At 53.9% G+C, this 14,013-nt stretch overlaps 1 protein-coding gene across 2 annotated transcripts in view; it reads left to right on the forward strand.

Moving 5' to 3' along the window:
* PPL (periplakin) overlaps nt 1–14,013 on the forward strand; it is a 50,622-nt gene that overhangs the window by 20,887 nt on the left and 15,722 nt on the right. For both annotated transcript variants that reach the window (XM_047780572.1, XM_047780573.1), the window contains exons 2-9: nt 3,635–3,734; nt 9,077–9,231; nt 9,847–9,967; nt 10,376–10,501; nt 10,591–10,632; nt 12,014–12,175; nt 12,254–12,361; nt 13,597–13,692. In XM_047780572.1, the coding sequence (XP_047636528.1) occupies nt 3,635–3,734; nt 9,077–9,231; nt 9,847–9,967; nt 10,376–10,501; nt 10,591–10,632; nt 12,014–12,175; nt 12,254–12,361; nt 13,597–13,692 (910 nt within the window). The remainder of the gene's footprint in view (nt 1–3,634; nt 3,735–9,076; nt 9,232–9,846; nt 9,968–10,375; nt 10,502–10,590; nt 10,633–12,013; nt 12,176–12,253; nt 12,362–13,596; nt 13,693–14,013) is intronic.

Consider the following 14,013-nt stretch of genomic DNA (forward strand, 5'->3'; position numbering starts at 1 on the left):
TATGTAAGCTGTGTGACCTTGGGCAAGTGTCTTGACCTCTCTGAGCCTTGGTTTCCTCCTATGTAAGCTGTGTGACCCTGGGCAAGTGTCTTGACGTCTCTGAGCCTTGGTTTCCTCCTCTGTAAAGGGGTGCACAAACCTCCCCCAGAGACTTAGGGTGAGGATGCTGTGGAGGCAGTGCCTGTGAATGTGTCTGATGTCTGGCGAAGTGTTTGCGGTAAGCTCCCATTGCCACGGTGACTCTGGTTATCCCCAGTCAGCAGATGGAGACTGAGACCCCTTGAGAGCAAGGGCTTGCTTGGGATGGTCCAAGCCGTCAGTAGCCCAGCAGAACTTGGAATCCACACCGGTCTGGCCACAAGCTTCCCCTGAGCTCTACTGTGTTTGTTCTCCACCAGGAGTGCCAGGTCTCTGGGGCTGGCTGTCCCCTGATCCATGTCCCCTTCTGGGGCCAGGCTTCAGCTGGAATAATGGATTGGCCAGGGTGGGGCCCAGAAGGCACTCTCCTTGAACCTGCCCTGCACGGTGAGGGGGCTGGTTTGGGAGCTGGCCCCATGCCCCGAGGTGGGGCTGGGCTGGACCCAAGAAGGATGAAGGCGCCCACTTAGCCCACACCGCAGGTTCCCAGTGGTGGCCCACAGCATCATGGGCTAAATATTTGGGTTGAGACTCACCCTCACCACGTCAGTGGCTGGATGGGGCTGAGGGGCAGAAGAGCCTGCATTCCCCATGCGGTCTGCCCACCCAGCGCGGCAGCCTTACCCCTCCGGACCCAGATCTCCCATCCACAGCCCCCCTTCTGAGCCTTCCTGGACCCTCCACTGGATACCAGCTTTCTCTCCTGCAGGACTTCTCAGAGCCTTTACTGGCTCATGAAGTTATTAAGGGGTTAGGTTTCCTAACTGCCTTGACTGATAAAGCCTTCAGTCCAGGAGGGATTGCCAGGTCCAGGGTTCTTGGGATCCCACTTTGGGAAAGACTGCCTCCTTGGTTGACTTTGGAGAGGCCGTGCGTGTCTGGATCTTGTTCCCTGAGGCCCTCCCCTCTCCCCTGCTAGCTCCTGGCACAGAGCGGGCCCCCAGGCAGGGTTTGGGACATGGTTGGCCAGCCTCACAGCTTCTGCTGCTGTCCCTGTTTCTGCCCACCACACTGCAGGGTTTCAGGGTCCCCTGATAGCAATAATAATAGCAATAGCAATAATAACATGGCCTCGTGGGTCCAGCTCTGGAGATCTAGGTTCAGAGGGTCTGGTTTGTGCCTGGGAATTTGAATATTTCGTGCCTCAGTGGCTGGCTCCCAGGCCTTGATTTGAGGAATTCCACTCCAAAGAGCTGGCAGCCCCCTCTACAGGAGGGTCAAGAACCGCACCCTGGCCCACCCCAAGGGGCACACCCAGGACCTGCTTCTTTCATGGCCTGTCCTCATTGGAGCCTTCTGCCCACAAACCCCAGCTTCTCTTCATCCTTCAGAACCCAGGCACCATCACCTCCTCCAGGAAGCCTTCGTTGGCCACCCCCATTCCCATCAAGCTGATCAGGAGGCTCCCTGGTCATGTCTGCCTCAGTCTTGTGATGGTTTATGTAAATGCTGATTTCCTCCTGGTCTGGGGGTGAGCTCTCAGAGGGCAAGGCTGTGTCTGTGTGTGGTGCTGGGCCTGGCACACAGTAGGTGCTTAATAAGTGTGGGCAGAATGAAACTATTGAGAGCTGAGCTGAGCTGAGCTGCTTAGGCCCCACTGTGGAGTCAGCATGAAAGGGTCTTTGATGGAGACTGGGGGACTCTGCGCTCATCTTGACCACCACTGGCAGCTGGCTGCCTGGTTGGCTGACTAGCTGTGTGACCTTGGCCAAGTTGCTTTCCCTCTCTGGTCTTTGTTTCTTTCTTTGTTTAAAGGAAACAGCAACAAAGTGGGAGCTTGACAATGATCAGTAAGTCTCCTTAACCACTATAATTAGGAACCTTTGTGAGGCTTTCTGGGTTCCCAGCCCTTTGTCCATCTGAGAGTGGGAAGCAAAGGCACAGAGAGGGACCGCAGTTCGGCCAGGTCACGCAGCTGGAACCCACATCTGAGTCCAAAGCCATGGTCCTCCCTCCCACAGTCGTGTTTGCCGGAGTGGTCTCTGGTGTGACTTCATGGGCCAGGACAGATGTGACAAGAGAGGACACAGAAATACTGAGTGAGAAAACCATTCGGATTTCAAGTGTCTCGGATATTCTGAGAACACCCAGGAGAGGGTCTTAGCTTGCTGCCAGCACAGCTCTAACTTGGCTGTGGTGCATGCCAAGCTCTGCTTTGAAGCAGGAGAGGGCAGGGCTTGGTCTCAACGTGTGCAGGCCGCCGAGTGTGCAGCTGGAACGTAATGCTGTCCTTTTAGTTCCATGGGATTTTTCTCTTTTGGCCGCACCCAAGGTATTTGGAAAGTTCCTGGGCAGGGACAGCACCAGATCCTTAACCTGATGAGCCACCAGGGAACTCCTCTATGGAATTTATTTTGGCATTTGCCTCCATTTATAGCAAAGGCTTCTGTTTTATGTTTACAGTGGGGAGAGCAAGTTCCCTTTTTAAAGTAAGTTTATGTAAATGTAAAAAGTGGGGGAGTTCCCGTCATGGCACAGTGGAAATGAATCCGACTAGGAACCATGAGGTTGAGGGTTCGATCCCTGGCCTCGCTCAGTGGGTTAAGGATCCAGCATTGCCGAGAGCTGTGGTGTAGGTTGCAGATGTGGCTCGGATCCTGTGTTGCTGTGGCTGTGGTGTAGGCCGGCAGCTAGAGCTCCAATTCTACCCCTTGCCTGGGAACCTCCATATGCCGCAGGAGCAGCCCTAGAAAAGGCAAAAAGACAAAACAAACAAACAAACAAAAAATAGTGAGTAGATTGAAAGAAAAATATCAGATATTTCATAATAAGGGTGCTTGCACAAAAACTTGTACCCAGATGTTCAGAGCAGCCTGATCCGTAATGGCTAAAAGGTGGAAACAACCCAAATGTCCTCCAGTGGTTGGCCAGAGAAACGAAATGTGGCATATCCATGCTGTGGAATATTATGCAGCCATAAAAAGGAATGAAGCACTGACACATGTTACAACATGCTTTCCCCTCAAAAAATACTGTGTTAAGTGAAAGAAATTAAAAAGGAAAGACCTCATATTGTATAATCCCATTTCCATGAAACATCCAGAATAGGCAAATCCAGAGACATAAAGCATATTTGTGGCTGCCAGGGGCTGGGGGGAGGGATACTGGGAAATAAGGGCTAATGGGTGTGGGGTCCTTTTGGGGGTGATAAAACCATTCTCAAATTACACAGTAATGACGGTTATACAACCTTGTGAAAACACTCAAGTGGGTGAATTTTGCCTAAATTAAAAATATAGGGAAAAAAAACCAAAACATGTGCTCTGCCTACATGATTAAAGAGAAGCCTGAGCGTGATGGCCAGAGTAGGGACCAGGTGCTGCCTGGTTGCTGTGGCTTCAGGGATACCGCCCTGGGGGTGGGGTAGGGGGCAGGGGACAGCCAGGCTCCATCTGAGACTCCCTGGGCAGCTCCCCCTCCAAGCCTGGGAGGCCAGGTGCTCCTGGGGACTGGCCCTGGCCCTGGCCCTCGCCCACCTCCCAAACTCTGCCTGCAGCATCTCGAACAAGGAGCTGTCAGAGCTGATTGAGCAGCTGCAGAAGAATGCCGACCAGGTGGAGAGAAACATCGTGGACACGGAGGCCAAGATGCAGAGCGTGAGTCCTGTCTCCCGTCCCGGTGCCCCCTATGCCAGCTGACCCCATGGTTCTGCCCCTGAGCGACTTGGAGATCTTATTTAACCTCCCCGGGGAGGGCGGTGGTTGGGCCTCCAGGGGCGGAGGCAGGGATGTGCTCTTCACCCTACTGTGCTCAGAATGACCCGAAAAGAACACCACATGATCCAGCCCCCAAAGTGCCAGGTAGAGACACGCTGAGAGCGCCTTCGGTATCGGCATTAATACCGGCTCCTCCACCCCGGGCACTAGGTCCTGCAGCTCATGGGCCTCCTCATCTGGAAGGATGTCTCCCCACAGTCTCAGGAGCCAGGGCCCTGTTAGGATCCCAGCCTTGCCATTTACTGTGTGACTTTGGGCAGGTCGCCTTACCTCTCTGTTCATGTGACGCCCTCTGAGAGGGTAAGGGCGAGCATCCCCATGTTCTGGGCTGCTGTAAAGATTTGATGAGATTGTGCTGTGCGGTGCAGAGCTCAATGTCATCTTTTTTTTTTTTTTTTTTTTGTCTTTTTAGGGCCGCACTGGCGGCATATGGAGGTTCCCAGGCTAGGGGTCTAGTTGGAGTTCTAGCTGCCGGCCTACATCTGTCACAGCCACAGCAACGCAGGATCCTAGCCACATCTTCGACCTACACCACAGCTCTCGGCAACACCGGGTCCTTAACCCACTGAGCAAGGCCAGGGATTGAACCTGCTACCTCATGGTTCATGGTCGGATTTGTTTCCACTGCACCACGATGGGAACTTGTCAATGTCATTATCAACAGCCCCACCCTGACTTCTCCCACCGCTGCTGCTGCTCAGATGCAGGCTGGGCCCATCGCTTTCCCTCTCTGTGCTTAGTTTCCTCTCCTGTTACCTGGGGATGACAACCAGGCTGAGCCAGAAGCGTCTCCTGGGGATTTTGCACTGGGGGCAGCGCTGGAGTCGTGTGCTCACACCCGTGAGCTGCTGAGAGAACCACCTCCTCTTTGAACCCTCCGCCAGCCTGGTGCGGTTGACACACGGAGGTTCCCAGGCTAGGGGTCAAATGAGAGCTGTAGCTGCTGGCCTACACCACAGCCATAGCAACGCAGGATCCAAGCCATGTCTGGGACCTACACCACAGCTCACAGCAACACTGGATCCTTAACCCACTGAGCGAGGCCAGGGATTGAACCCTCAACCTCATGGTTCCTAGACGGATTCGTTTGCACTGCACCATCATGGGAACTCTTGAGTTTACACTTTTTTTGTAGCTGGAGAACCCAAGGTTCAGAGAGAGCCAGAAGAGCGTGTCAGTGATAGAGTCAATCCCAGAGGCTTCCCAAAGGTGGGGTTGCCAGATTGAGCAAATAAAAATATAGGCTATCCAGTTAAAGTTGAATTTTAGAACACGAATAAATTTGGGGAGTATAAGTATGTCCCATGTACTTCTTCGGATATACTTATACTATGAAATTAGCCAGAGTTTATCTGAAATTTGCATGTAACTGGCTGGTCTGTATTTCATCTGCATTCTAGGTGTGACACAGAGGTGGGTCCAGAGGAGGAGGGGGCTGAGGGTAGACAGGTCATGAGGCAGGTCAAGGTCCAGCCAGACCCAGGGCTGTCCCCAGGCTTGCTGTGACTGCCCAGGTGGCCGCCCACCTGAGGGCCAGTCCACAGGCAGCCCAGAGACCTAAGGGACAGGGGTGGGCTGGGGATGGCACAGCTGGGTGGGGGGTGAGAAACGGGGGTGGGAAAGGCAAGAAGGCCCCCTCTGTTCCCTGCCAGGCCCCCACCCCTTCCCTGCACTCCCTGATCCCACCTTTCCAGCCTTAGCTGGTCCTGCCTGCTCCTTTCACTCTGGCTGTGCCCTTGCCCGGGTACCCAGCCCTTCTGGTCATGTTTGAGCCCCCTCTCTTGCGGCTGCTGCGGTGGCGTGTATTTTCCTAAATGAAAACAGCTTTTGGGGATGTGTCCTTTTTTCCTCCTAATAAAAATAATCTATGTTTATTACAAACATTTCAGGGCTGATAAACAAGTAGAACAAGTTAAGTAAATTAAGATGGAACACAGGCGTTCCCATTGTGGCTGCAGCGGGTTAAGAGCCCGAGTCGTATCCATGAAGATTTGGGCTTAATCTCTGGCCTTGCTCAGTGGGTTAAGGATCCAACATTGCTGTGAGCTGTGGTATAGGTCACAGATGCAGCGCAGCTTGGATCTGGCATTGCTGTGGCTGTGCTGTAAGCGGGCATCTGTAGCTCTGATTCAACCCCTAGCCTGGGAACTTTCATATGCCGCAGGAGTACCCCGAAAAAGAAAAAAAAAAAAAAGATGGAGCATAATTCCAGAGAGAACTACCATCTATGAATGTTCTCATGTTTCTCTGACCTTCTCATGTGTGTGTGTGTGTGTGTGTGTGTGTAGGGTCCAGCCCTCTTGTATTTGCTTAAAGTAACAAGGGTGTTTTTGGAAGATGATTTTGAACTTTTATTTTTTCTATTTCAAATGAACAAACTTGAAAAAAGGAACCACGCTTGGAAGACCGCATGGGCTAATCTTTGTCTTTTTCTCTTCCTTCCTTCCTTCCTTTTTTCCGAAGAAAACAGCATTATTAATCATATGCCCCAAAAGTTCTCTTGAATTTTCCTGTTTTTGTTTTTCGTTTAAAAAGTGAGATGCCCATAAGATAAAATTAACTTTTTCAAGTTCAACTTTGTGGCACCTTGCACCTTTACAGTGTTGTGTGGCCACCTCCTCTATCTGGTTCCAAGGCCCCTTCGTCATCCCAGCTCTGCGCCTATTAGCGGTCTCACCCCGCCCCCCCCCCGCCCCCCCACAACCACTAATCAGCATTTTGTAATTATTCTAATTTTTTGTTTGTTTTTTGGGTTTTTCTTTGGCTGCAGCCACAGTGTGTGGAAGTTCCTAGGCCAGGGATGGAACTCGTGACACAGCAGCAACCCAAGCCACAGCAGTGAAAACACCAGGCCCTTAACCTGCTGTGCCGCCAGGAAACTCCTAGCTTAATTTTTTTTTAGGGCTGCACTCATGGCATATGGAAGTTCTCAGGGTAGGGGTCAAATTGGAGCTGCAGCTGCCAGCCTTCACCACAGCCATAGCAACGCAGGAACTGAGCGGCGTCTGCGACCTATACTGCAGCTCACAACAACACCAGATCCTTAACCCTCTGAGTGAGGGATCGAACTTGCATCCCCATGGATCCTCGTCGGTATCGTTACTGCTGAGCCACAATGGGAACTCCCTTTTTTTTTTTTTTCTTTTTTTCCCCTATCTTATTTTTTTTTTTTTTTTTTTGGTCTTTTTGCCTTTTCTCGCCTGCTCCTGCGGCATATAGAGGTTCCCAGGCTAGGGGTTGAATCAGAGCTGTAGCCGCCAGCCTGTGCCAGAGCCACAGCAACGCAGGATCCGAGCCACATCTGCACCACAGCTCACGGCCATGCCGGATCCTTAACCCACTGAGCAAGGCCAGGAATCGAACCTGCAACTTCATGGTTCCTAGTCGGACTCGTTAACCACTGCGCCACGATGGGAACTCCCCTAGCTTATTTTTTAAACGCTGCTAAAGTTGGAGGGATTAGAGAACATCCACGTCCCCACCGCCCAGATTCTGCCAGCGACGTCTGCTGGACTGGCTTCATCACAGATCTGTCCATCAGCCTGTGGGTCATTCAGTCCCTACGATATTTTTTACTTTATTATTATTATTTTTTTTCTCTTTCTTTTTAGAGCCAAACCCATGGCATACAGAAGTTCCCAGTGTAGGGGTCGAATCAGGACAGCTGCACGGCCACAGCAACGCTGGATCCGAGCCACGTCTATGACCCTCACCACAGCGCATGGCAATGCCAGGATCCTTAACCCACTGAGCAGAGCCAGGGATCGAACCCGTGCCCTCATGGGTACTAGTTGGGTTTGTTACCGCAGAGTCATGAAGGGAACTCTTGATTTTTGTTTACTTTAAAGTGAAACACATGTAAGGTCTCTGGAGAGTATCCAGATGTTAAGGGTTCACCCTCCCACGTTCCTGCACCAGTAAGTCGCCCCAGCACCGTTCCTGGGGTGAGGGTGGAGCACATTTCCAGAAATGTCCCAGGGACCTTCCCAGTCCGTCCTGCCCAGAGGTAACCACTGTGCAGCCCCGGTCCTCATCGATCCGTCTTGCCCGACAGTGGACTCTTGAACGCCTCCCCTCCACGCGGCTCGCTCCGTGCTCTCTCCCCCTCATCGGGGAGGTGCTGGCCTCCCCCCCACAGCACCTGCGCCTCTGAATTAGGAAATGATTAATTGACATCCCTCTTGTGCAGAATTAATCTGTGGCACTATCACTGCCCAGCAGAGCTTCAGATCAGCGGGGTGATGATGGAACGGATAAAATTCCCCCCACGCCAAGGACCATGATGTTTCATTGTATTTCCTGTCGTTGCTGTCAATTTTTAACTGGCCAGCCCCAGCCGTGGCACACTAATGGCCCAGCGCCTCTGGCCTTGTGACACTCGGGCCTCAACTCCAAGGCCCTCCAGGCCCTGGGTGCCCCCAGCCCTCAGCCCTCCCCCTACCGACCTGGGTGGGGTGGGCTAAACACCTTATCTTCCTCTGAGAGGAAGCCGTTCCGCTTTTTCCTTTTGCCATTCTTCCCTTCCGTCTTCTTTTTTCTTTTCCTTTCTTTCTTTTTTTTGCTTTTTAAGGCCGCACCTATGTCATATGAGGTTCACAGACTAGGGGTCAAATTGGAACTGCGGCCACAATATGGCGTAGGCTGGAAGCTGCAGCTCTGCTTGGACTCCTAGTCTGGGAACCTCCATGTAAGGCAGGTGGGGCCCTAAAATAGCAAAAAAAAAAAAGGACAGGTGAGGTGCGCTGTGCCTTCTCCCACTTTCTCCCTATGCCTCCTTCCAGCCTCAATTACAGAGGTCCTTTCCTGCCGCAGGGCCTTTGCACAGGCTGTTCCCTCTGCCTAGGACACTCTTCCTAGTCTTCCTTTAGTCTTAGGCTGTGTCACTGCCTCAGAAGGGCCTCACTGACCCCTGGAGCAAGTCTCCCACATTCCACCTCTGCTGCGTTCCCTTGGTAACACCAGCTTGTATGAACTTGCAGTCACCCTTCTGCGGCTCATCTGTTGACCTGCCTTCCTGGGGGGGGTCTCCCCTGGGCTGGGCTGGGCGGGGCCAAGGCTCTGCACTGCTGCCTTCCCAGCCCAAGCTGCCACAAGGAGGCACAGGACAGAGCCAGAGGAGCCCCTCCTCTGCCCCTCTCCTCCTCCCACCCCTCCTGTCCTGTGCCCACTGAGTCCCCACCCACTGTCCCCACCCCCCCCGCCCTTTCTTGTGACTCTCACAGGATCTGGCCCGGCTGCAGGAGGGCCGGCAGCCTGAGCACCGGGACGTGGCCTTGCAGAAGGTGTCAGACTCAGAGAAGCTTCTGTACGTGCTGGAGGCGGACGCGGCCATTGCCAAGCAAATGAAGCACCCCCAGGGGGACATGATCGCCGAGGAGTAGGTCCCCTCCATTTTGGGTCCTGGGGGTGCTGCTCAGGGCAGGGCAGGGGGCTGCAGCCCGCGCAGCATTCAGGAGCCCAGTCAGGGTTCGTCGAGGGTCTAGCACACACCAGACATTTTGCAGTCAGGGAGGCTGGGGCTCAGGGTGCTGGTGTCCCCTGTTCTGGTCATAGTGTGACCACAGCCCCCAACCCCCACGCTTGCGAACACACTCTCCCCATGCCCGATGCCCAGCTGGCTTCCCAAACGCGTGGCTCTCCCCTCAACTCAGATGTGGACGAACCACTGTCCTTGTCGCAGCCCAGACCACCCTATGGCCCTTTTGGATGGTGGGCTCCAAAAACCTGCCTGTTTCTTCTGGAAGCTTCTGTGGTTTTGGGCACACAGTAGGCCCTCAGGAAACATTGGCAGGAGAAGGCAGGATGAAGCAAAGTGCACAGAAGCAGGGTGGGAGTGACTGCCCGGAGCCCAAGGCCACTGTGACCCTGACTTTCCAGGTCACTGCGCAGAAAGCTGAGGCCGGGGGCTGGGGTGGGAGGTCCCATCTCAGGGAGAGGCCAGTGCCCCCACCAACCAGCCCTGCTAACCAGGGTGGCCGCTCTCCCTGCTCAGCATCCGTCAGCTGAAGGAGCGTGTGGCCAACCTCCGCGGGAAACACAAACAGATCTACAGCCTGGTGGTGAAGGAGGTGGACCCACAGGTCAACTGGGAGGCCCTGGTGGAGGAAAAGCTGGTATGGCCTGGGCTTAAGCTGGTGGGGGGCATGCGTGGGCCAGGAGACCCCCACTGTTTAAGGGGTGCCACAGTCCAGCCAGGGAGGGAGTCATGTTCTCAGTGTTTCTTAATATTTGTGTCCATGACATGAGCAAGGCTCAGAGAGGTGCAGCACCTAGCCCAGGGTCACACAGCAGAAGTAGTGGAGATTGGGGCCCTCCCGGGATCGTTTGGGTCCTGCCAGGCTGGTGCCAGGGGCCAGATTTTGGGCTGGCTGCTGCCCTTCCTGTTTCCTCGCCAGCCCATCTCCACCATGGAGAAGCTTGGCCACTGATGTGGCCCTTAGCGAGAGACTTCCCCTCCCCGGCGGGCTTCGAGTCCTGAGCCCCAGCCCACCCCCCGTGCTGTCCCTCCACCTGCCGGCCAGGACAAGCTGAGCAGCCAGAGCTTCGGGACGGACCTACCGCTGGTGGACCACCAGGTGGAGCAGCATAACATTTTCCACAATGAGGTCAAGGCCATCAGGCCCCACCTGGCCAAGGACGGGGGCAAGGTGTGTGCATGGGGGTGGAGGGCCCCGCCGGGATGAGAGGCTCACACCCGTTCCCCCACCCTAACCCTGGCCCCCTGCTCCATCCCCAGGAGCCGAACAGCGAACTGCAGGCCAAGTACCAGAAGCTACTGGTGAGATGCCCTGGGGAACGGGATGAGGGCTTAGGACACCTGGCTGTGGGGTCAGAAGCGTGTGCAGTAAACATTTCAAACAGACAGAGGGCGCTGAAGGCAGAAGAGACAGTACCCCAAGCCCTACCTGAGAGGCGCCCCTGCTTGCCTTGTGCTCCCAAAACCCCAAGGGACCCCCATCCTACTGTTTGCTTCTTTTTTGTGTGTGCTTTCTAAAATTATTAAAGTGTAGTTAATTTACAATATTGTGCCCATTTCTGCCACTGACACACACACACACATATATATATATACATTCTTTTTTTTTTTTTGTCTTTTTAGGGCCATACCCACGGCATATGGAAGTTCCCAGGCTAGGGATCGAATTGGAGCTACAGCTGCTGGCCACAGCAACACTGGATCCTTAACCCACCAAGCCATGCCAGGGATTGAACCCCTGTCCTCATAGATACTAGTCGGGTTTGTTAACTGCTGAGCCAAGATGGGAACTCCCTATATATGTTCTTTTTTATGCATTTTAAAAATTATAGTTGATTTACAATGTTGCTGTTTGCGTCTTATTCTTTATTGAGCACCTACTGTATGCCAAGTATGATGCCATGTGCTTAATAAGCAAACATTTTCTGTTTCCCTTTCAAAATCTTTAAAGAATGTTCTTTTTTTAAAAAACCATGACAGCAGCGTCTCGTCTCGCATAGATGCTTTCTTGCTGTGGACGTGAACATGCAGAGGCGGTAACAGTGTAGCCATCAGAGGCCCTGGAGCCAGGCTGCCTCCATTCCTTTTGGTGGAGGCCTTGAGCGCGAACTCCTTAGCCTCTGGGAGCCTCAGTTTCCTCCTCTGTAAAACGATATTACTTCAAGTCGCTGGCTCACAGCATGCATGAGGACTGCGTGAGTTAACGTGGAAGAAGCACAGTCTGGCACGTAGCGGGCTCCCTGTACGTGTTCGCTGCTGTTCCCGTTTGCGGAGTGGAACGCACACATCCCTCCTCCTCCCCCGCCTCCCTGCCCTGCGGGAGTTTGGCACCATCCGCCTTGTGCCAGGACATGTTAAAGGCAAAAGTGGAGGCGTAGCTGTTGATGTTTATTGAGCACCAACTGCATGCCAAGCTTAGTGCCCTGTGGGCTCAGAGCTGTCACTATCTCCATTTTGCAGACGAGTAAACAGACTTCTCAAAAATGCCAGTTCCGTAAGGGTTTCATCTGTTTTGCTCACTGCAGTGTCTGCAGTGCCCGGAGCCATGCCCAGCACTCAGTAGATGCTCAATAAACATTTGCTGAGCGGGGGAAGGGGTTTAGTAGTGGGGGTGGGCTGGGCAGGGGGTGAGCAGGGAGGTTCTTCCCCGCCTGCTGCAGCCCCGTCCTCACCCTGCCTGCAGGCGGCATCGCAGGCGCGGCAGCAGCACCTGAGCTCGCTGCAGGACTACATGCAGCGCTGCACCAACGAGCTGTACTGGCTGGACCAGCAGGCGCAGGGCCGCATGCAGTATGACTGGAGTGACCGCAACCTTGACTACCCCAGCCGCCGGCGCCAGTACGAGGTAGGCGCTGGGTTCTGGAGCACGGGGGCCACGGGCTGCCGGACTGGGCGCTGAACCCCTGCACTGCCCCCGCTGCAGAATTTCATCAACCGGAACCTGGAAGCCAAAGAGGAGAGAATCAACAAGCTTCACAGCGAGGGGGAGCAGCTGCTTGCCGCCGAGCACCCGGGGAGGAACTCCATTGAGGTGCGTGAGTCCTGGAAGGGGACGCCTCTTCCAGGCTGGCCTCAGGGTGGCCTCTGCTGTGGGCTGCCTGCATTTGAGCAGTCCCCAAGGTGGGAGACTAACCTCCTGCGTACGCCTGTCCATCTGCCTCTCCATTTTCCCGTCTCCTCTTGTTCTGTCTGACCCTGCCCCCTTTCATTCGTTTGATGCCCTCCCAGACTTCTGAAGCCCATGGGAGGGCTATATTAGCTTCTTATCTCTGCTGTAACAAATGACCACAAACTAGATGGGTTTGTTTATGTATTTTTTTTTTAAGTTATACTGAAGTATAGTTAACTGCCAAGGCTGTGATCATTCCTGCTGTACAACAAAGTGGCCCAGCCACACACGTCCACGTAGCCATTCTCTCTCAGAGGGTTTGGGTGGCTTTAAACAATGGAATGTTATTCTCTCGCGGTTCTGGAGGCCAGATGTTCGAAATCAAGGTGTGGGCAGGCTTGTACCCTCTGAGGCTCTGGGGGTGCATCCTTCCTCGTCTCCCTTCTTGCTCCTGGGGGCTGCTGGCCGTGCCTGGCCTTCCTTAGACTGGAGCTGGATTTCTCCTCCATCTGCTTCTGTGTCCTCATGAGGCCTTCTCACCATGTGTCATCTTCTTTCAAGCCCACCCTAAATCCAGGAAGATTTCCTCTTGAGATCCTTAACCAATTACAACTGCAAAAACCCTATTTCCAGATGAAGTCACTTTCTGAGTTCTGGCAGACATGAATTTGGGGAGTGCCTTTGTGAGAATTTTTTTTTGGGGGGGGGCTGCCCCTGTGGCATATGGAAGTTCCCCGGGTAGGGGTCAAATTGGAGCTACAGCTGCCGACCTACACCGCAGCTCATCGCAATGCTGGATCCTTTAACCCACCAAGTGAGGGCAGGGGTCAAACTCGCATCCTCATGGATACTCGTCAAGTTCTTAACCCGCTGAGCCACAAGGGGAACTCCAAGAATTTTTTAAAAGCAGACATAGCCACTACCTGTCCCTTGTGCAGTGCATGACCTGAGCACCCGTACATAGCAGCCCTACTTGTCTCCTCAACACGTTCCCCTCTTTCTTCCTCCCACCCCTGGGAAAGAGCTGGCTGGGAGCCACACCTGTGCAGAGGCCAGATGCCCCTCTCCTCTACCCTCTTCTGGTCTGGAATGCTGCCATCCTCCCTTGGTGACCCAGGTACGTGGCCAGCAGCAGTCTGACTCCTTTCTCCTGGCAGGCTCACATGGAGGCCGTGCATGCAGATTGGAAGGAGTACCTGAACCTGCTCATCTGTGAGGAGAGCCACCTGAAGTACATGGAAGACTACCACCAGGTACCTGCCGGCCCGGAGCCCCTTGGTGGGAGCACTCAGTGCCTGCTTGGCTCCCTCATGGCCACTTCCTCCAGGAGCATTGCAGGGCCACCTTCCCACGCCTCCCAGTGCCCATGCATGCCTCACGGTTCTAGCGGCCTACACGGCTATGCCCCAAGTTTGCTGGGCCCTTGTCTGCCTCCCCTGAGGGCTGGGGCTAGACAGTTTGACTCACCAGGAACACACAGGCCCAGAAAGAGGGGTGTGGGGTTTTAATTTCAGTAAAAAATACATAATATGAAATTTGCCATTTTAGCCATTTGGGGGGGGGCATTATACTAT

Source organism: Phacochoerus africanus, chromosome 5 (genome assembly GCF_016906955.1).
Source record: "Phacochoerus africanus isolate WHEZ1 chromosome 5, ROS_Pafr_v1, whole genome shotgun sequence".
NCBI classification, from domain to species: Eukaryota; Metazoa; Chordata; class Mammalia; order Artiodactyla; family Suidae; genus Phacochoerus; species Phacochoerus africanus.